Source organism: Vidua chalybeata, chromosome 24, assembly GCF_026979565.1.
Source record: "Vidua chalybeata isolate OUT-0048 chromosome 24, bVidCha1 merged haplotype, whole genome shotgun sequence".
Lineage (NCBI taxonomy): Eukaryota > Metazoa > Chordata > Aves > Passeriformes > Viduidae > Vidua > Vidua chalybeata.
The window spans coordinates 3,679,127-3,701,622 of NC_071553.1; the positions used below are offsets into that span (position 1 = coordinate 3,679,127).

General features: G+C 54.8%; 1 protein-coding gene across 1 annotated transcript; it reads right to left on the reverse strand.

The window, feature by feature from the left end:
* Positions 1 to 737: 737 nt before the first annotated feature.
* Positions 738 to 21,883, reverse strand: MFSD4A (major facilitator superfamily domain containing 4A). Its single transcript, XM_053963784.1, has 10 exons — positions 21,429 to 21,883; positions 15,273 to 15,471; positions 14,261 to 14,500; positions 9,252 to 9,420; positions 6,879 to 6,994; positions 5,811 to 5,984; positions 4,354 to 4,501; positions 3,540 to 3,610; positions 3,262 to 3,382; positions 738 to 1,952 (listed from the first exon to the last, which is right to left on the reverse strand). The coding sequence occupies exons 1-10, from the start codon at positions 21,881 to 21,883 to the stop codon at positions 1,888 to 1,890; spliced, it is 1,758 nt and encodes a 585-aa protein (XP_053819759.1). The 3' UTR covers positions 738 to 1,887.
* Positions 21,884 to 22,496: the final 613 nt, after the last annotated feature.

Consider the following 22,496-nt stretch of genomic DNA (forward strand, 5'->3'; position numbering starts at 1 on the left):
GGGCTGGAATGGAACTGGGATCAAATCCCAGAAGGGTTTGGGATGGCAGCATCTTAAAAACCTCCTCATTCTAGGGCAGGGACATCCCCCCATCCCAGGGTGCTCCAGCCTGGCCTGGAATTCGGTTTAGTTTCAGTACAGGATCACAGAAGAGATTCCAGCTGTGGGATTGGAGACAGGAGGGGGTCCCTGAAGTCCAGGGATGAGCTAAACCCAGAATTCAGCTGCACTGACCCCATCCAAACTCACCTTGAGGGAGGAAAATGGCAATTCAGCAGCTCCAGGCTCTGTTCTACAGGAGTTGGTGGAGATACTGAATGGCAGGGAAGAGCTGCTGCTTGGAAAAATGGACATTTCCCAGAGAATCCGTGGCTGCCCCATCCCTGGAAGTGTCCAAGGCCAGGCTGGAGCAACCTGGGACAGTGGGAGCTGTCCCTGGCCATGGAATGAGGAGGTTTTTAAGATCCTGCCATCCCAAACCCTTGTGGGATTTGATTCCAACCCTAGCAGAGATTCCAACCCCAGAGCAGATCCCATTCAGGCTCTTTGGGATTTAAGGTCTCTCCCAACCCAAACCATTCCACAACTCTTCAAATGCCAAAACCAGTTTAATTAAAAAAACAAAACAAAACAAAAACAAAAAAAACCCAAAACAAACCAAAACAACCCACCTGTTAGATTTTAATTTTATGAGTTTGAGAACTGGAGGTGTTGGAATGAGTCCAGTCAGGGAGCAATTAGCAATCAATCACCTTTAATTAAACACTGCTTTATATACACACGTACATATGTACATCACATACAGCAGTTCAAGCAAGGAGTTGCATCCACAGCCACTCCTGGCAGGAGGAGCTTGACATTCCCCAAAATTCCAGTCCTTTCCTGGTGGCTGGGACAGGCCATGCGTGGGCTGTGGGAGTACCTTACACAAGGCACCTGGATGAGGAGATTGCACAGGTGAAGCAGCTGGAGCCTGGCTCCCAAAAAAACAACAACAACAACAACAAAAAAAATCCCTTCTCTCTTGGAGCTTGGCTTGGAAGTTGGAAATAAAACCAACATTAAAATAAGACACTGCAGCTGGAGCAGCTCGAGGAGTGACTTAAAGCAAAACGAACCAGCACAGCTCATTCTTGACTTAAAAAAAAAAAAAAAAAAACAACAAAAAAACAGAGAAACCCCGCCCAAAAAAAAAGAAAAAAAAATTAAAAAAAGCAAATGATTACTTAAAATCATTTCAGAGGCCTGAGCATGCTGAGTAAGACACTGTTTAGAGTGTGGAATATACAGGAATTAAGTGTGCAAATAAGAGACAGGCCCTGCTACCTGTGTGCACCTGGGGGGCTCTGCCACTGTGGGGCTTCTCCACTTTGGAAGGATCAAGGGAGGTGACACAGAATTGGTCACAAAAATAAATTAAAACCCAGGATTGTGCTGCAAATTCGAGGGGGTTCCTGTGCACCACAGGCCAGAAATAAAATCTGTTCAATGCAGCGACCGAGCCAGGACACATTCAGTCTTGGATGAGGAACAGAGAGCAGCTTTTCCTTCCCACCCTCTGTCCTGAGCAGGTAAAAAAAGTTCATTTGCAGGAGAAAAAAAGTTCATTTTCAGGAGGAAAAAAAGTTCATTTGCAGGAGGAACTGCTGTGCAAACATCCCTGCTTTTAGTCCCAGGATCAGGCTGGCACTCGCAGGATTTTTGGCACAACCCCCCGTGCTCAGCTCGACATTTTGGGCTTGATTTCCTCGATTCTGCCTTACCCCACCTACTGTGCTTTTGATTGCAGAGAACTTGCATGATTCAGTTCATTAAATGTGAAATCACCCTGGGGAGGAATGCTTAACTGGGGCTGGGTTTATTGCTTGTGCAGAGCTGGGCCCTCCCTCAGCGCTGGTACTGCCCCGTGTCCTCGGGCACTGCTGCTTTCCCAGGGGAGGCCTCGTCCAGCTCTGCAAAAGATTCATTCAACATTTCACCTCAGTGGACACATTTATTAACATTAAAGGGGATGGGTGTGAGGTTTTCCCCTCAGGAATGTTGTTATTCCATCACCCCCCCACATCCCCACCATGTCCAGGCCTTCCCTGGGCACCTCCAGGGATGGGGGCTCCACCTTCCAGGGCACTTCCAATGTTTAACAACCCTTTCCATGAGGAAATTCCTGCTGGTGTCCACCCTGAGCCTCCCCAGCACAGCCCGAGGCCGTTCCCTCTCCTCCTGTCCCTGTTCCCTGGGATAAGATCCCAAATCCCCCCCGGCTGTCCCCTCCTGGCAGGGAGTTGTGCAGAGCCAGAAATTCCCCCTGAGCCTCCTTTTCTCCAGGCTGAGCCCCTTCCCAGCTCCCTCAGGACTCTCCAGACCCTTCCCAGCTCCCTCAGGACTCTCCAGACCCTTCCCAGCTCCCTCAGGACTCTCCAAACCTTTCCCCATCGCCCTCAGGACTCTCCAAACCCTTCCCATCTCCCTCAGGACTCTCCAAACCCTTCCCAGCTCCCTCAGGACTCTCCAGACCCTTCCCAGCTCCCTCAGGACTCTCCAAACCCTTCCCAGCTCCCTCAGGACTCTCCAAACCCTTCCCATCTCCCTCAGGACTCTCCAAACCCTTCCCAGCTCCCTCAGGACTCTCCAAACCCTTCCCAGCTCCCTCAGGACTCTCCAAACCCTTCCCATCTCCCTCAGGACTCTCCAAACCCTTCCCAGCTCCCTCAGGACTCTCCAAACCTTTCCCCATCTCCCTCAGGACTCTCCAGACCCTTCCCCATCTCCATTCCTTTCCCAGCCCCTCAAACTGGGGGCCCAGAACTGGTGTGACCCCACCAGTGCCCAGCACAGCCCAAGCCACACCTGGACGTTTTTTTTTTTGCCTGCCCCACTCTGCTCCTTTTGTATAAAAACAACCAGCAGCTCCAGACCGAGGTGATAAATCAAAAATCCTTTATCAGTGAGGCTTTTTCCAGAGCCTGACAGCTGCCCTCGGATGGCAGCCCTGCTTATTCCCTGGATTTCAGCCAGGGAACAGCCCAGGGAAGCTGGTGCTGTCTGTGATTCCTGCTTTTTTCCCTGCCTTCTCCAGCAGAAAAGAAAGCAAACCCTGAGCTGTGGCTGCCAAGGCTTTGTGGGCAAGACAAAGCAGGAAAAGGAGAGAGGAAGCAGCAGTAAAATAAACATTTCCTTGCATTTTGCTGGAATCTCTGGAGTGAGGCTGGTGCTGCCCTTGCTCCCATCCCAAAGCAGGGCTCGGGGCTGGGGCTCCCTTACCTGGGCAGGGCTTGGGGTACATCCTGTGGAAAAACACCAGCAGGGCGTAGAAGGTGAAGGCCAAGCATCCAAAGATCATCCCACAGACCAGGAAACTGTAGCTGCCCCGATCGTGGATAATCTGCAGTGGGATGGGAAATTAAAAAAGGGATCAGACATCACTCAGCTTCCTGGTGGATCATCAGGGTGATAACCCAGGGCTCAGGCAGTGCCCAGAAGCAGAACTGACTCAAAATTTCCAAGTTTATTTTGGGTTTTGCCACCTCCTGGCTACTCACCGAGCCCACCAGCAGCTGCAGCACCATCTCTCCAATGCCAGCTCCTGTCACCAGCACGGTGGTGGCACAACCTGCAAGGAAACAGGGCAAGGGGTGGTGGCAGCAGGGCTGGCACAGCCAGCAGGGCCACCCTGTGTGCTCCTTTAAAGCTTTTCCGTGGATCTCACCACACAAAAGTCACGATGTATATTCCCACTTAATGCTGAAAATGCCTCTGCAGACCTGCAGTAGTGCAGAAAGGCGGAAGTAAAAAAAAAAGTAAAAAAAAAGTAAAAAAGTAAAGTAAAAAAAAAAAGTAAAAGTAAAGTAAAAAAAAAGTAAAATAAAAGTTAAAAAAAGTAAAAGTAAAGTTAAAAAAAAGTAAAATAAAAGTTAAAAAAGTAAAAGTGAAGTAAAAAGTAAAGTAAAAAAAAATCAAAAGTTGAAGTAAAAATATTTCAATCCGCTGTCGCCTGTCTGTGCTGGCAGAGCTGATGGTGCCTCTTGCTGGAAAGGTTTTTGTTTTTCTGTCCCACTGCCCTCGAGACAGAGGCTGGCAGGGGAGCTGGCCGGGCTCTGGGCTTCCCAGCTCTGGTGATGTTTTCAGAACCATCTCCCTCCAAAGCAACTCCTGCCACTCCCTGAGCTCCCCAAACCAAGGCTGGATCCCTGCCCGGGCTCTTTATTCATCAGCAAAGCACAGAACTGGACACTTCCCTGCAACAATCCTGCTGTAAAAGCAAACCTGAACTCCCAGGCCTCTTGAGGGAGGAGGGAAGGAGCTGAAAGAAAGGGGATGGGATGTGAAAATGCACCTGGTTGAATGGCAGCTCACCTTTGTACTGCAGGATGTCCTCGGTGTAGGCCAGCATGCTGGGGAAGGTGCTGCTGAGGAACAGCCCCAGGGATGCCGTGCCCACAAACAGGAAAACCACGCTGGAGGAGAAAATCAGGAGCAGCAGGAAGGTGATGAGGACCCCGACCTGCGAGCAGCACCCACAAAAATCAGTCAGAAAAAATGCTGAGTGCGACAGGGTCTAGAGTTTGGTCTCAATAGGAAATGCTCTGGGAGAGAAAAGGCAAAAGGGCATTTATTTTTAATGGGAAATAGTCTGGAAGAGAAAATATGCTGAGGAAAAAAAAAAAAAAAAATCACTGTTTGAGAAACTGAATGGCCAAAGAAAATCCATCTGGCTTTAAAGAATTTGCTGATTTTCATTACATAATTTGGTAACTGAGTCTTAATTTCATTATGTAGAAACTTAAGGTTTTATTGGAAAAATATACTTTTAAATATAATAGTACCTTCCACAATATTTACATGTCTTAATCACTAATAATTCTTTATTCTGCTGAGTAAGACTAAAGTCACTCTCAATAATTACAGAATTAACTCTCAATAACTGCTCAGAAAGCAGCCACAGCATTAAAGCCAAAGAGACAACTGCATTTAAATCAACTTTCCCTCGCCTCTGGCTTGTAGGGGAAATAACCAAAAACTCCGGGAAAAGCCCGAGTGATCCAGGGCAGAGTCAGCAGAGGGAGCTCTGATATCCCAGCTCAGGAGAAATTTGGATCCTAAAGAAGCCGAATTCGAGCTGGAATTTGTTACGATGATGCTGCAATGGCTCCAGGAGCTGCTGGATCCTACAGCAGCTCCCAGCACTGCACAGGGACAGTGTCAGCCAGGAGGATTTTTACCCAGAGCACCCCAAAATCTTCTCTCCTGTTAGATGGGTATTATAATACACTGTAATGTGCTGTATTATCAAAATATAGCCACCAAGTCACTTCTGGTTTAAATAAATTGGAAGTTAACTGCCTGCTCGTGCTTTTTCTCTTTGTAAGAAGCGGGATTGGGATCATCCCCTCCCTGTTTTCTGCCATGTCCTCACACAGATCTTCCTTACACATCCCAGAAGGATTCCTGCCCCTTTCCCAAGGTGTTTTATTGACCTCAGCAAGCTTTGCCAGCTGCTGCAGCTGAAGCAGAGAATTTACAGCGTGACCTGCTTTCCCTTTCCCGTGGCTATCCCAGGAATTTATTTCCCCGTGGACGAAGCAGTCACGGTGTAAGGTCAATGAAATGGGCACTTTTTTAGTGCCAGCTCTCCCTGGTGCTTTCCCAGCTGAGGAGCAGGCTCAGGAAAGCTGGGCAATCAGATTTTAAATCGTGGCTACCTGGAGGGCACCTTGCCCACCCTACCTGTGCAAACCGCCCAGGCCTGAGAGGAGCTGAGGCTCCAAACCCCATCCACCAAGAGGCACTAAAGGAATTAACCCCATCCTTACCACGTTGATGAAGACCATGGTGGCTGGCTTCATCCTGTAGGACACGGGGATGGAGATGAGCCTGCCCAGGGTGATGAAGCCCCAGAAGAGGCTGGGCAGGTACCCGGCCACCTTGTGCACCACGGCCAGCGGCTCCTCCACGGCGTAGCTGTACACGAAGCCCGAGTACTCTCCCTGCAGGAAAAACCTCCCTGTCACATCCCCCTGGGGGCTTCAGGCTCCTCTGTCCCTCAGCTGTTCGTGGTGCATGGTGGAAGGGTTTGCAGATCCACCAGCAGCAGGATGTGGGGTTTAGTCTGTCCTAAAAGGGGAAAGCTCCGCAGCTGTTCCAGGGAAAAGCCCAGCGTGCAGAGATCCTCCCTCCCCGAGGGGCTGCCCTGCCCTCTGGGAGTTCCACACTCTCCAAACATCACATTTAGAGCTCAGGGTTCCTTATCCCTGGAGATGGAGAGCTTGGGAAATTCCCATGCCTGCCTAACCCCTCTCACCATTAACCCCTGAGGTACTGTAAATGCAGGTGAACCCAGTGGGAGGAAATGCTGATGTCTGACTCCAGCTCAGAAGGCTGAATGATTTCTTTATTATAACTATGCTATAATACATTAATAAACTATTTAAAGGAGATACTAAAACTACAAACCTACTTGTTCTAACTACCAAATCTAACTAACAACTCGTGGCCCTCTCTGAGAGTCCAGACACAGGTGGGTTGGATTGGGTTGGATTGGATTGGATTGGATTGGGTTGGACTGGATTGGGTTGGACTGGATTGGGTTGGATTGGATTGGATTGGATTGGATTGGGTTGGATTGGATTGGATTGGCCACCAGGCTCAAACAATCCTCACCAGAATCCAACCAAGCAATCACCCCAGGTAAACAATTCTCCAAACACATTCCACACGGGGAAAACAAGGAGCAGAAATAGAAATTGTTTTCTCTTCTCTCTGTGCTCCTCTATGAAAAATCCTGAGAGAGAGAAGAACGTGCCTGCCACACTGAGGAGCCCCTGGGGGTGTCACAGGGGTCTGGAAGGAAAAAATCCAGATATTTGGGCAACTGAACTCACCACGATCCCGTCGGTCATGAAGAGAACCAGAGCCCCGGTGATGTGCACGGCGAAGTAGGTGAAGGAAACCCCTCGGAAGTTCTTGCTTTGGCAGCAGCTGAACAAATCCTCGTGACCTGGTGGAGAACAATGCAAAGCAAACCTGACCAGAACGTCCCCCCGGGGCTGGGTGGCTGCCAGCCCTCAGTGGGGTTTGGTTTGTGGGACAGCTGCAGGACAGACCCCAGCAGGACCCCGAACGTGGGGCACTGCTGAGCTCGGGGGGCTCCACCTCACCTTCACCTTCCTCTAGGCTTCCAGAAGGAAATGGGGATAGGGATGGGGTCGGCCCCCAGCCTGGGATCCTGGATCTCCACAGCCTGGGATCCTGGTTCTTTGGGGTACCTGCTGCCCACACCCCCAGGGATCCTGGGCTCTCCTCACCCCAAAACCCTGGGCTCTCCTCACCCCAAAACCCTGGGCTCTCCTCACCCCAAAATCCTGGGCTCTCCACACCCCAAAATCCTGGGCTCTCCACACCCCAAAACCCTGGGCTCTCCTCACCCCAAAATCCTGGGCTCTCCACACCCCAAAACCCTGGGTTCTCCACACCCCCCAGGGATCTTGGACTCTCCACACCCCAAAACCCTGGGCTCTCCTCACCCCAAAATCCTGGGCTCTCCACACCCCAAAACCCTGGGCTCTCCACACCCCAAAATCCTGGGCTCTCCTCACCCCAAAATCCTGGGCTCTCCTCACCCCAAAACCCTGGGCTCTCCTCACCCCAAAACCCTGGGCTCTCCTGCCACTTCTCTAACTGCAGCTGCTCATGCTCCTTTTCCCATTTTGGGGCTCCCCACTTCTGGCCCTGCTCTGACAGGCAATCAAAACACAGCCTTGGCACTCATGGCCCAAATCCCCTCATCCCTGGAGCCGCCCCACGGGGAGCCCTGCCCGGGAGAGCTCCCATTCCTTGGATAAGGGATATTGCACCCAACAAGGCACCTTTGGGAATGGGGGACGCACACAGAGCTTGGCATCACCCCTGATGCACCTCACCACATCTCAGCACCTCCTGACCTTGAAGAATTCCCTGAAATCCCCTTTTATTGCCCAGGGGCAAAGCCATCTTTCCAGGAATAACATGGAACACGCCCCATAGTCCTAAACCTTATTTACTTCTGAGATTCACTGTTTACCCAAAGAATTGACTGTGACACGTCTCTCCTGGCTAGGAAAGAACAATGTCACCATTGTCCCCAAGACAGGGTGCAGCCATGAGGTCAAGAGCAAACTATTGCTGGATTTCACTTTCCCCCTCAAACAAGGGAGGGGAAATTTGTTATTTCTTATTCCTTTCCTATAAAAATCAGCATCTGCAGCACAATGACCACTTTTAATCAGTAAGAAATGTGACCCAAAACCAGGAGGGGGTGAAGGGGCACAACTGCCACATGTCCCTAAAGGGTTGGAGGGCCCAGGGCTGGCTTTAGGATGGCTCGGAGGAACATGGAATGGAAAAACACAGCCTGGAGGCCTCATTGGGATTGGGACACCTGTCGGAGTCCAGGACACCCCTCTGGCTGCCCTGGCTGTCTCCAAACCCTGGCAGGGGGCTCGGGGACCTTGGCAAGAAGTCAAAAACACCTGTGGCTTTGATTTTAGCCTGTAAAAAAAGCTGTCAATTTTGTATGAGGAATTACAAGCCACAGGGGTTTGAGTAGTGTGATATTTGAATTAACACAGGGTGGAAAAGTAGAATTTTGGAGCTTTTTAGAATATAATTCAGGGGGTCAAGATGGAGGAATTTGGGTGTGTCCTGGCCTTCATTTCTTTCTTGTCCTCCATGTCTTGCTGTGAGGGTGACACTTTTCTGTCGGTTCAAGGTAGAGATTTGCTGTCTAACACGGATGATGGGAATTGGTAATAAATTGTAAACATACAACATGTAGCTTTGAGTACATAAGGTGGGAGCCGCCCGAGGCTCGAGGCAGAATGCCACGGCCTCCTTGCTAGGCAGAGCTCAGCAGGTCAGAGAAAGAATGTTTAGATAAGGAGAAATAAACAACCCTGAAAGCGCAATCGGACGCAGTCCAGGCTCCTTCTTTGGCTGCAGGGCCAGGAGGAAAAGACTCTTTACGATCTCAGGGTCACCCTGACCTTCAGAACCCCGAGAAATCTACAGCTACCAACCTCTGTTCAAGGCTCCATCTAATTTGAGGGCAATTGAGCACCAAATGGATTGTTTGGGTATTCCTGGATGGGATCCCTGCGCACACCTTGCACACTTTGTGTCCTCCTCGGACAGCAGCGCTGGATCTCCCGTTACGCCCAGACACGCTCACATATGGCTTTTTCTCCCCAAAACCCATACGAGAGGCGTCTCCAGCTCACCTGCAGCTGGCTGGGGCCTCGGGCCAGCGGTGGAGAGCTCGTCCTTGTCCCCGGGCCGTGTCTCCAGGGCCAGCTCGTCAGCTGACAGCAGCGGGTGGCTGCTGCCGTTGAAGCAGGGGACCATCCGCTCCTTGTAGAGCAGGAAGAACACAGCGATGGGCACCGGCAGCTGGGGAGGGGACAGAGGGGTGGGTGAGCACCTGAACATCCCAAAACAACCCCAAAACCACAGCCCAGCTCCCCCAGCAGCAGCGTTTTCAATTGCTGGGCTCAGGTTCCACAGGGGAGGTGCCTGAAGGGAATTTTGAGAGCAAGGAGAGATGGGGATGGGACAAGGAGATGCTGAGGGAGGGATGGAGGCTGGGTGGGATAGGAAAGGGGAAAAGAGGGAGAAAAGTCTCCTGATCTGCTGGGGCATCCCCAGCCAGTCCCAGGCTCCAGCATTCACCTGGAAATGGGCACAGAGACCCCGAGACAAAGCTCCCGAAGTGCCAGCCCTACAAACCCCAAACGTTCTGGTGTCCAACCCTGGGCTGCTGCTGCCCAAAGAGTGGAGCCCTGGAGCAGCTGCTGCCTGTGGGAGCGGAGCAGTTGGAATTCTGCAGGAGGGAAGAGGGAGCTGCTCCCAGCCCCATTAGCAGGGGTTGCTCAGCACCTCCTGAGAGAGCAGCCCGTGGTTCCCAGGCCAACAGGGACGGCCCAGTGACCTCCGGCAGCCCCTTGGCACAGCAGAGCAGGGAGGGTCCAGCCACAGCTCTGAGCTCCTCTGTGCATCCAGGGATGCTCCAGCACGCCACGGTCCCACCACAATTCCCACAGTCCCACCCCACATCCCCCTGCACCCATGGGGCAGCAGGACCCCCGGCACGGTGATCCCATGGGATGAGCCTGCTCCCAGCACACACCCACGACTCCGTGGTGCCTCCAATTCCACAGGGAATGGCTCTTTTTTTTTTTTTTTTTCCTTTGCTTTTTTTTTCTTTTTTTGGTGAGGAAACAGAGGGGAGCGGGCGAAGCTCTCCCGTCTCCTCCCAGCACAGCCCAGCGGTGTTTACACTGCAACCAACTGGGGGAGAAAGCCAGGAAATCCTAAGTGACAGCTCATTCCCTTGTTTTCTACATGTCTGGGAGCAAGTGTGAGCTCCAGCTCCAAATTTCCTGCCTTTTGTTGGCTCGTGGCATGATTTAAATGTATGGAGAATTCCCCCCCGCACCTCCCTCACACCCCGCCCCTCGCGCCTGAATTCATTTATGAGGCTTGCATTGTTCTGGGAACAATGGGAATAGGAACAGTGAGTTCGGTCCCATGGAAGAAAAATGCATTTGCTTGATAGTTCTGATCCTTCCGGAGGTCAGGACCAGATTTCATTCTTCTGAATTGCAGATTTAGCAAAAATATTGGCCCCCCCTCCCTGCTCAGAGGGCCTGGCTGTGCAGATAACGGCCCTGGGCACTCCCAGCCTCGAGGACCAGGAGCCAGTTTGGGATTCCCCAATTCCCGGCCTTGAGGATGAGGACCCAGTTTGGGATTCCCCAATTCCCAGTCCCACTCTGGGCGTATCCCTGGCCCCCAGTTTGGGATTCCCCAATTCCCACTCTGGGCATATCCCTGGCCCCCAATTTGGGATTCCCCAATTCCCAGTCCCACTGTGGGGTTTTCCCTGCTCTCCACACCCTCACCTTTAAATCCAGCAGGTCCTTTTTGATTTAACCAGGCTGGGACATTTTTAGAAGGTCCCACCCATGGCTGTGGCCACCCCATCCCATCCCTGACCATCCCTCCTGGACAGCCAGATTTGGGTGCCATTTTCTCCCAGAATTCCTTCCCTGGATACTTTTTTGGGTTTTTTTGGGGTTTTTTTTGGGTTGGGTTTTTTGTTTTGTTTTGTTTTTTGTTTGTTTTTTTTTATTTTGTTTTTTTTGGGGGGGGGGGTTTGTTTTTTTTTTTTTTTTTTTGGCAGGAAGATTTTCTTTTCCCAGGGGAAAAAGGGACACCAGAGCATTCCCCTCCAGGAGCCAAGGGCCAAGCAGAACCCCCAATTCCCAGCACCCAACACTTCCCAAATTCCCAGAGCTGCTCCCTCCCTCACATGGCAGCTTTTACCCATCCTCAAAACCTCCACAAGCTGCTGCATCCCCCAGCTCAGCGTGGGGATATTCCAGCTCCTTCCTTCCCTCCCGCTGCTATTTCTGTCTGTTCCCCCCAGGAATCCGGGATCCTTCCCTGCCATTGTATCCCAGGCTCCTCTAGAGCACAATGCAGTGTCCCACACTTCCCCTGGGAAAGCACCTTCCTGACAAACACCTCCCTCTCCAAGGAGCATTTCCCTGACTTCCAGCCCCTCACAACGGGCTGGGTGATGAAATTTCCCTTCTGTGGGAGAGCTGAACTCTAAAATATGGGGGTTTTGTTCCAAAATTGGGATGAAAAGGCAAAAAATTTTGCTCGCCGGGTGAAAGATTTTGGCTGGGAGCGATCCAAGCGCTTTGTTTTGATTGTGCTGAGCTGCTTCATTTTCCCAAAGCAAACCCATTTTGCTTCAAAAAGCGCCGGCACAGCTCCGCTGTCAGCTCGGCACAGAGCGCTTGTGCCAGAGTCAGATTGAGACATTTCCACCCTAAACAAATGCAAGAGCTCGAAATGAATCACTTCAGCTCGTGCCTTGTCAGAATCCACACAAAAAGCGGGCTGGAAATGTGGGATTTGGCCATTTTAGAACCAAGCTGCTGCTCCTGGTTTCCATTTCTGTTGTTAACTCTTTTCATTCACCCTGGAGGTTTAAAAACCCCTTCCCATCATCTTCCTCTGCTGTTTCCACCTGGAAAAGGGTCAGCACTTTGGAGCTGAGCTGCTCCCAGCACCTCCAGCAGGTTGGGGTGGTTAAAATAAAAAAATAAAGTAAGATAAAATAAAATAAAATTAAAATAAAATAAAATAAGATAAAAAATAAAATAAGATAAAATAAAAATCAAATAAGATAAAAATCAAAATAAGATAAAAATAAGATAAAAATAAAATAAGATATAAAATAAAAATAATGTAAAATAAAGTAAAATAAAGTAAAATAAAATAAAATAAGGTAAAATAAAATAAAATAAAATAAAATAAAATAAAATAAAATAAAATAAAATAAAATAAAATAAAATAAAATAAAATAAAAATCGGTTCCCTCAATGAGGATTTGGGAAAGGCAATCACAGCTTGGCTCGGGAGCTGAGCACATCCAACTCCCCACTGTGTGTTTGTTATTTAACCTTTATCCCAACACCTATCAGTCTCCCAGCCTCCCTTCCACGCTCCTGGTGTTCCTCCACCGCCTGTGGGAACCCTGGGAATTCTGTATTCCACCCACCCAGCCAGCCGTGCGTGCAGCACTCGTGTCCTGACGCACAAACCCACAGCCCAGGGTGCCACCCTACCCCAAAATCCCCGGGGACACTGCAGGGGACAGAGAGGGCTCTGGAAATTCCCGTGGGTGCTCCCGAAATCAGACACAGCATGGGGCTCAAAGCAGAGAGGAACGGCTTTGCACATTTCCCGTGGCACAGAGCTGGAGGTGATTAAAGCTGCCTCCCCTCCCAGGCTGTGCCTTTTTTGGGTAACTCCACCCAGAAACTCATCCCAGCACCTGCCCGAGCTGCTCCCAGCCTGGAAACCCCTGGATGGGGGAAAATGGGGATTAAACAGAATTTAAATTACGTTTTAATAATTTAACCAATGGAGAGAGCGCAAGGAAAGGAAGGGCAGCTCCCTTGGCCTGGTGCTGGTGGAGGGGTGGCAAACCAAGGGCTGCTTTGGTGGCCAGGGGCAGGACAGGGGGAATGTGCACATCCTCGGGCTCTGAGAGCTGAACGCCAGGGGGAAGGAGCTGCCAGGCAGGATCACCCATTTTACTGCTCCTCAGGTGGGCAAAAGGGACGCCAGGTCCCTCACGTGCCCTCAAAGGAAGGACTTTTACACCTGCTGCGACCTCCGGGGAAAATAAGAACTGGAGAGAGGCCCTGGCCACTTCTGTCCATCATCCCACTCACTGATGGGCACTTGCCTGGGAATATCCCTGCAAATCCCCTCCTGCCAGGCCATCCCCAGCTGAGCCTAAAATCCATCCTAAACCTGCCTGGGGCGGTGAGGGCCCCTCAGTGCCACAGCCAGGCCTTCCAGGGGTGGTGATGCCACCCTCCCAGTGCCCAGCCACCCTTTCTGGGAAGAAATTCCTCCTGAAGTCCATCCTAAAGCTGCCTGGGGCGGTGAGGGCCCCTCAGTGCCACAGCCAGGCCTTCCACAAACACCTCCAGGGATGGTGATGCCACCCTCCCAATGAAGGAAAAGCTCTGGATGTGAGCAGAGTTTGCTGGTCCAGCTCGTGCCTGGGAGGTGCTGGAGGTACCAACTGCTCCCAGAGAGCTGGGACAAACCCCAGAATCGATGCCAGCACGCCCAGCAGGGAAGTGCCCCGATGAAAATGGGATTTGGCAACACATGACCCTTTCCCTGCGTCTCACCCCATTACCAGGACACCCCAAACACCACAAACCCCACTGTGGTAAGCACATTTTTTTTCCTCTCTTAAGATTTTTTTTTATAGGAGAGTATAGAAGAAAAAAAAAAAAGAGAAAACTATTTTTAATTTTCCTCTTTGTTTTTTTTTTCATGTGGAATGTGTTTGGAGAATTGTTTACTTGGGGTGATTACTTGATTAGATTCTGGTGAGGATTGTTTGAGCCTGATGGCAAATCAGATCCACCTGTGGCTGGACTCTCAAAAAGGTCACGAGTTGTGAGTGGGTTAGATTTGGTAATTAGAACAAGCAGGTTTGTAGTTTTCGTATCTCCTTTAAGTAGTATATTATTGTATTATAGCATAGTTATAATAAAGAAATCATTCAGCCTTCTAAACTAGAGTCAAACATCGTAATTTCTTCCCACCGGCTTCTCCTGCATTTCCAACACCCCACAGATCCACGGGGCCGGGGTGATCCCAGCTGGGTGTCCCCGGCCGCAGCACTTACGTTGATGAGGGCCATGATCCAGAAGGCGTAGGACACCCGTGTCACCACCATGCCCTTCATGGGCAGGTCGTAGTGGGACAGGTTGCCCGGGTGGTGTGGCACCAGGGACTTGCGGATGTGCGGGAGGTTGCTGGAGGCGTTGGCCGTGCCGTTGGCCAGGATGCAGTTGGTGTCCGACAGGAAGGGGTCGGCGATCAGGGGGCTCAGCAGCGCCCCGAAACCCACGAAGAAGTGCAGGGCCTGCAGGAGGTGACACACTGGAGCAGGAGGGTGGCAGAGCCCCCCAGCTCCTCCTCCTCGGAATCACAGAATTAATTAAGTTGGAAAAGACTTCTGAGGTGATCGAGTCCAACCTGTGACCTGACACCACTCTGTCACCAGACCTCGGTGCCACTTTCCTCAAACACCTCCAGGGGTGGTGATGCCACCCTCCCAATGCCCAGTCACCTTTCCTGGGAACTAATTCCTCCTGAAGTCCATCACAAACCACCCCAGGGCAGTGAGGGCCCCTCAGTGCCACAGCCAGGCTTTCCAGGGGTGGTGATGCCACCCTCCCAGTGCCCAGCCACCCTTTCTGGGAAGAAATTCCTCCTGAAGTCCATTATAAACCACCCCAGGGCCCCTCAGTGCCACAGCCAGGCTTTCCAGGAATGGTGATGCCACCCTCCCGGTGCCCAGCCACCCTTTCTGGGAAGAAATTCCTCCTTAAAGTCCCTCCTAAAGCTGCCTGGGGTGGTGAGAGCCCCACAGTGCCACAGCCAGGCTTTCCACAAACACCTCCAGGGGTGGTGATGCCACCCTCCCAATGCCCAAGCACCTTTCCTGGGAAGAAATTCCTCCTGAAGTCCATCCCAAACCTGCCTGGGGTAGCGGGGGCCCCTCAGTGCCACAGCCAGGCTTTCCAGGAATGGTGATGCCACCCTCCCGGTGCCCAGCCACCCTTTCTGGGACGAAATTCCTCCTGAAGTCCATCCTAAAGCTGCCCGGGGGGGGTCGAGGACCTCGCTCTCACCTGCAGGAAGATGGCAGAGTCCTTCTGGTAGATCTTGACCAGCTGCATGTTGGAGATGGTGTCGATGCAGCCCATGGCCAGCCCGGCCACGGCCATGACCACGGCCAGCAGCACCACGTTGTGGCACAGCGGGATGATGGCGAACACCAGCGAGATGGCCAGGGACGAGGCGAACAGGGCCAGCAGGGACTGGGCCAGCCTGGGGAGGGGAGAGGCAGGACAGAATCAGGGCCACCACCAGAGCAGCACTCACGTGTGGGAAATGGATTTACAGCGTGCTGTGGCTAAAGCTGATAAACCAAGAACTTATGGTGTATGGTAATTAGGAAATAGCTTCTGACTGTGATGGCGTGAATTATAACATCTGTATTGTCCCATCCTTCTCATGAGACTGAAAATGGAATAAAAGTTTTCAAAACACCTCTCAGTTACCCCACCTCTAGGTCAGAAAAAGATATAATCCAACAGCCACACTGTTCCCTGCCCTGGGAACTGCAGCTCCAGCAGCTCCAGATTTTCAGGTGAGAGGAGGGACATGTTCCACAGCCCAGCGTCACCCACCTCGGGGCACTGCCACCTCCTGCCTGGAGGGCGATGCCTCCGAGAGGCAGAGGAGAGGAGCAACCATCCCTCCAAAGCAGAATAACAACCTGTCCTTGCTACAGGGGCACGGAAAGGGATGTGGGGCTGGGCAGGTGAGGCCACATCCTGACTTTGAGCAGCTCCAGGGCGTTTCTCCTGCAGAGCTGGTGGCAATCCCAGGGCTGGTGGCATTCCCAGGGCTGGTGGCAATCCCAGGGCTGGTGGCAATCCCAGGGCTGGTGGCATTCCCAGGGCTGCCTGGATGTGCTGTCCTGCTCCCAGGGAGTGCAGGGGAGCCTCTGCACCTCCCTCTGCGTGCCCTGTGCCCTGTTCTGGCAGCACCATCCCTGCTGCCCAGGAGCAGCCCGAGGGCCGGGAGGTGTCCCCTCCCAGGGATGGGATCTGTCCCCTCCCAGGAATGGGATCTGTCCTCTCCAAGGGCCAGGATCTGTCCCCCTCCAAGGGATGGGATCTGTCCCCTCCCAGGGCCGAGATCTGTCCCCTCCAAGGGATGGGATCTGTCCCCTCCAAGGGCTGGGATCTGTCCCCTCCCGGCTCTGGCAGTGAACAGCTCTCGGGCTGGCACTGCTCGGCCCCGGGGCTGCCAAGAGGGAAGGCAGGAAGGAAGGAGGGAAGGAGGGAAGCAGGAGCAGAGAGCGAAGCACTGGAACGAGCAGAGAGATGGGGCTGGAGCGGCGCAGCAGACAGCGAGTGGCACCGGCAGGTCCCCGAGTGGCACCGAGGTGGTGGCAGTGGGTAATTAGCAGTAATTGGGGGATGTGGGGCTGAGCAGCGCCCAGCAAGGAACCCCCCCCGCCCCCATCCCTGCTCCACACCCCCAGCCAGGCTGGAGAAGGCTCTGAGGAGGAGGAGGAGGAGGAGGAGGGTGGAGCTGCCAACCCTCGTGCCCTGCCAGGGCAGCCTGGCCATGGTCATGTCACTGCCCCTGGCCCTGTCACTGCCCCTGGCCCTGTCACTGCCCCGAGCCTGGCACTTGTCCTGGCCCTGTTCCTGGCTCTGTCACTGCCCTGGGCCTGTCACTGCCCTGGGCCTGTCCCTGTCACTGTCCCTGGCCCTGTCACTGCCCTGGGCCTGTCACTGCCCCGAGCCTGGCACTTGTCCTGGCCCTGTTCCTGGCTCTGTCACTGCCCTGGGCCTGTCACTGCCCTGGGCCTGTCCCTGGCCCTGTCACTGCCCTGGCCTTGTCACTTGTCCTGGCCCTGTTGCTGCCCCTGGCCCTGTCACTGCCCTGGTCCATCTGCAGCCCCACAGTGACCTGGCTCTCCAGATCCTGCTCACTGCTCCCACTGGAGCAAATGGGCCAAGGGAACCTCCTGCCCCTCTCCTGCCCCTCTCCTGCCCCTCCTGCCCCTCTCCTGCCCCTCCTGCCCCTCTCCTGCACCTCTCGGTCCCAGAGCCTCCCGGTGCCCGGCCCAGCCCAGGGCAGGAGCAGACAATATTTTCCAAGCTGTGACTACTGATGGTCCTCTGACAGCAGAGCCGTGGGATTTCTGGGGGAGGGAGGGAGGGAGGGAGGGGGGGAGGGAGGGAGCCGGGCGAGATGTGCACAGTCACGGCAGGAAAAGCGCCTGGCAAATGAGAGAGGAGCAGCTCCGAGCCTGGAGAGCCGAGGCTGCTCCCTCCAGGGTGCAGAGCAGCGGGGAGAGAGGCAGAGGCACCGGAGCTGGGGAATCCAAGGCCGGGAATGATGGGGAAACCTCCCAGAGCATCCCCAAAACGCCTCCTCTGCAGAACCCCCCTGCCTGGCTGGGGAGCAGAGTCATCACCAGTGAAACACTGATCTGGGGGATGTTATGTCCTTGATGAGCGTTAAAAATCTCTCCCCGGGTAAAAATTCCTGCCTCCAGCCATGGGTTAATGACACAATTTCACCCCCTGCAAGTGCCACCAGCCCAGGGTGGCACCCAGCCCTGCTGGCCCTGGCACAAGGGGGGACCAAGGAATTGCTGCTGCCAGTGCCAGGCCCCCAGGTGCAGTTGGGGGACTCAGCTCAGCACCCAGGGATGATTTCCTGAGACACAAGACCCTTGGGAAGCACCCAAAATGAGGCACCCCAGGAGTTCAGCCTGTCCTGATGATGCCAAACCCCTCCAAAGGGCTGGAAAAGCAGCCCTGATGTCACAGCCTGGGCTCTGCGTCCCCAGCACAGCTCTGGCACAGCCCGGGGCAGGCTCCACTCCAGCAGGGTGTGAAAGGAGCCTTGCAATGTCCCAAATTTCATTTCAGAGCACCTGGAGCAGGTCCTGGCCCATGAGAGGTTGGGGCTGATCTCCATAGGGTCAGGGTGGGCAATTCCAGAGCCAATCCTGCAGCCCCAGCCAGCAAAGCTTCCCCTGTCCCTCCCACAGGGATTTAGGAACCCCCACCTCCCGTTCCCGTTGCAGCAGGATCTCTTCAGCTCCCAGCACAGGTTGTTTTTTTTTCCCCCACCTCAGGGAACGTTTTCCAAACCACTCACATCAAGAGGAAAAACGATAATCAGGCCAGCTCAGACTTGCAAAACTGATCTTTAGAAACCCAAAGCCCCGAGGGGACAAGGTGAGGATGTGGAGGAGGCGAGGATTATCCCACAGCAGCCTCCAGGTCCCCTTGTCTCCTGCAGGGAGCAGGGCCAGCCTCGGGGAGTTCTGTGTCCCCAAGGGGCTCATCCTGTGCTGCTCTCTGAGCAGCAAAAGGTGGCAGTGACAAGTGAAGTGTCCTGAGAGCTCCAGAAACCTCCAGGAGATGGGAATCCGGGGGCAGGGACAGAGCAGGGCTGTCCCTGGGGGCTGGTGACACACACAGGGGCTGTGAAAGGAGAATAAAAGGGTCCCATCTCCTCAGCCCTGCAGGAATGGGGTGGATCACACCGACAGGAGCCTGCCCACGGCTCCAGCACAGCTCCAGTTTCCCCAGTGCCCTCCTCGTCTCTGCCCACACCACTGGGATCAGCCCAGGGCTGCCCCAAACCCTGGGAGCAAAAGCAAATTTTCAACAAGACACAAAAATGCCGTTTTTGAATTTAAAAAATCCCAGCACCAATCTGGGGCGCTCTGGTGCTTCTGCCAGCAGCGCGTGCAGGACTTTAACCTCACAGCTCAAGCCTGAAGTGCAACAGAAATGGGGAAGGGAAGTGAAATGCAGGTGCACCGAGCTCTCCCCTGGAGCTGGCAGTGCCAGGAGTGGGCATTTCCCCAAAATTTCACCTCCCCCTCGTGTGTCTGAGCCCAGATTGGTTATCCCAGCTCTCCATCCCATCTCCATCGCTGCCCTTGCTTCCCACACCCCATCAGGGGCTCCTGGGAATCTTCTCCAGCTGATTCCAGGCAAGAGGAGTCCTCGGGGTGCTCAGAGGAGCTCAGGGGTCCTTTTGGGGGCTCTCCTGGAGCCCCCCCGGCAGCAGCAGGGACTGAGGGGGGCCCCAGCCCCAGGGATGCAACCCCCTGGGAACAGCTGCAGGTCCTGGGGCAGAGCTCCTCACACAGCCCAGCAAACCCCAGGGGTGTCCCCGGGGAGGGACCTGAGAGCTCAAACCCCATTTCCTGGGGGGCTGCTCCCCCAGCCCTGCCTCTGCACCCCCAAAAGCTCAGGGAAGGGAGCAGCTGCAATCCCAGGACTGCAGGACAGAGCAGCAGCGTCGTTCCTCCATCCCTTGGCAGTGGCAAACTTTGTGTTCCCTTGAAATCCCGCACGAGGGGGAATTCTGGAGCTGGGCCGTGCTGAAGGGACAGACCAGCACTAAAATCCCTCCTCCAGAGCTCCGGGAGCAGGGAGCAGCACCCAGCAGCTTCTCTGGGGACAGGAGAACCTGGGTTCAGGTGCCACCACCCATTCCTGCCCCAGACCCAGCACTGCTGTCCCTCGCGGGTCACCCAGACCGATTTAATCCAAAGGAAGCAGCAAAATCTGCGTCCCTCAGGCACCAGGAGCCACACTCAGCTCGCAGCCAGACTCCAGGGATGCTCCACAGCAGCTTTCCAACTCCTAACTGGAAAAGATGACCTGTCCAGTGCTCCTCCCGAGCGGCACCGAGGCCCTGAGGGCAGCGTAATTTGATTTATAAAGCCTTGGCAGGACAGCTCAGTCCATCCATCCCTGAAGAAGGGATTGTACTGGAGCTCCTGGAGCCTGAACAATTATTATTCCCACACATTTGGAGGCTGCAAGGCTCTGAGTAACCTCCCCACAACACTCACAAGCTCCAAATATCCCAAATATTCCCTCCTGCCTGCCTGGCAGGGCTGTCAATCCCCAGTGGGGCTCACAGGCACTTCACAAATCCCTTTTTCTCCAAAATCCCAAGCACGTCCTGGTCCACCACCAGCACCAAGCACGCTCTTTCCCCACAAAGCGCAGCTGCGGGGTTCAAAGTTTAGGAATCTCCAAGCACGAAAGCCCCGATGGGTTTTGTGCAGCCAAGAGCCGGAGCTTTGGGAAGGAGCTGGCAGCAGGAATTCTGCATTTCCCTTCCCTGCTCCTCCAAGCATATGCGAGGCAGCCCGGGGGCTGGCAGAGGCTCTGCTGCTGACCCAGCACTGCCGGCGCTGTGGCAGCTGAGGTCCCCACGTGCTGTCCCCAGTGCCCCACTTGTCCCCTCCTCCCCGGGGGACCGGGACAGCTCCACGTCCCACGGTGGCGATTCACAGGTGCTCCAACACCTTCGGGCTCCCCTCAGTCCGCAGCGAGCGGCTTTCAACGAGGTTTTTAAAGGATTCCTGGGGAGTTCTCCCGAGGATTCCCGGGGAGTTCTCCCGTCTCAGCCCCACTCGCGGCGCGTGGATCACACACACACGGAGGTGACACGTTACATCACCGCCCCGAGGATCGGTGACAACGTAAATAATCAGCTGATGCCCGGAGCTGTCACCGAGCCCCAAATCAAACGCCTCCCTGGCAATCCTCAGCCTTGAGCCAGCCTGGGTTATTTATTTGCAACACATCCTGGACACGAGGCTCGCTGCCAATCGCTGTTTCGGTCTCTCTTGGGGCCCCTCAAGGTCCCCGCTGACCCCCCCCGAGCCCCCGGCCCGGTGTCCCCCCCTCCCCCTCAGCCACACCACGAGGACCACTCGCATCCCTCCACGTGTTCGCCCAAACTCCTGGAAAACGCGGCGCTGCCACCATTTCCGACGCCGAGGTTATTCAAACGCACTTCCAAAAATATTCTTGGGCGATAAACAACCAAGGTTAAGGAAAAAAAAAAAAAAAAAAAAAAAAAACCCTCGCGGGAAGTTCTGGCTGGAACTTCACGCTGAGGCTGTCGCTGCGCGGAGCTCCAGGGAGCGGCGGCTCCTCTCCAAGGGGATGGAACCGCACCGGGAGCCGAGCGGTGCTGCCGAGGCAGGGAAACCCCCTCCCCTCCGAGGCCGAGAGGGCTGCGGACCCTCCGTGACGCCCCCCGCGCTCGCTTCCACTCGGGAATGGTTTTCCCACGCAGCATCCCGGCCCGGCTCAGCCCCTCGAGCCCGGCTCGGGGCGGCCGGCGCTGCCCACCCGCGATCCGGGCTAAGGGAGGGGGGTCTGCGGGCAGCTGAACCCCCCGAGGGAGGCGCGCTGAGTTTGCCAGGCTCTTACGTCCTCTTGAAGACCCCTCCGAGGCAGCTGCCGAGCAGGAGGCAGAACTGCTGCGAGAAGAAGACCCAGGTGATCTGCGAGAGCGAGCTCTGGGTCTGGCAGCGCAGGTCCAGCAGCGTGGGCCCCAGGAAGGCGATGCAGAGGCCGAAGCTGAAGAAGACGCTCCAGTAGGTGAGGGTGGGCTGCAGGTTCCTCCGGAACCGCGCCGACACCCGCTCGTCCCACCACATCCTGCGCGGCGGCGGCGGCGCGGGGCGGCCCCGCTGCTGGAGCTCCGGCGCTGGGCTCCGGCCCCGCCGCCGCCCCGCTGCCGTGCCCGGCCCCGCTCCTCCTTTGCGGGATGTGGCTCCCGATCCCGCCGCGCCGGGCGCTGGCTCCGCCTCCGGGGCCGGGCGGAGCGGGGCCCCTCTCCATCCCCGCCGCCCCCGGAGCCGCCCCGCCGGACCCCGGCGCATCCCTCGGGCGCTGAAAGCAGCGTGCTGTGTCCCCCCTCCTCCTCCTCCTCACCCTCATCCTCCTCATCTGCTTCCCTCCCAGTTCCTCCCCCCACGGGGGGGGGTCGCATCATCCTCCCAAAAGTGGGGCGACCCCTCTGCGCGGTCCGTGCCCGCCCCCCCCGGCATTAAAGCACAGCCACAGCGGCTACACCCGATGGAACAGAGCACAGCCGAGGCAGGAAATCCAGAATTCCTCTTTTTTTTTTTTTTTTTTTTTTTCCCTGCTGCCAGCCCTCCCCGCGGTCCCCCGTGGCCGTGAAGAGGTGCCACCGTGCCAGACAAACGCAATTAAAGTTGCCCCTTCCCCGGGTAAGCAGCACAAGCTGCCTTGGGGCGGGGGGAGGGCGCGGGTTTTAAAGCCGGAGCGGTTGATGCTTACGCAAAAGGTCTTCTCTAGAGGATGGGTTTATAAATATTTCACCTACTTTAGCTGGGGAAGGCTGGCAATTTTTAGAACACTCTTTCCAGGCAGAGCAGAGCCGGTGGAGCTCGGCCATGACGAGCCCTGGCTGCAGGTGGCCGGCCGGGCGCGGGAGCTCGCCCATCCTGTGACCCGTGCCTCTGGAATGCC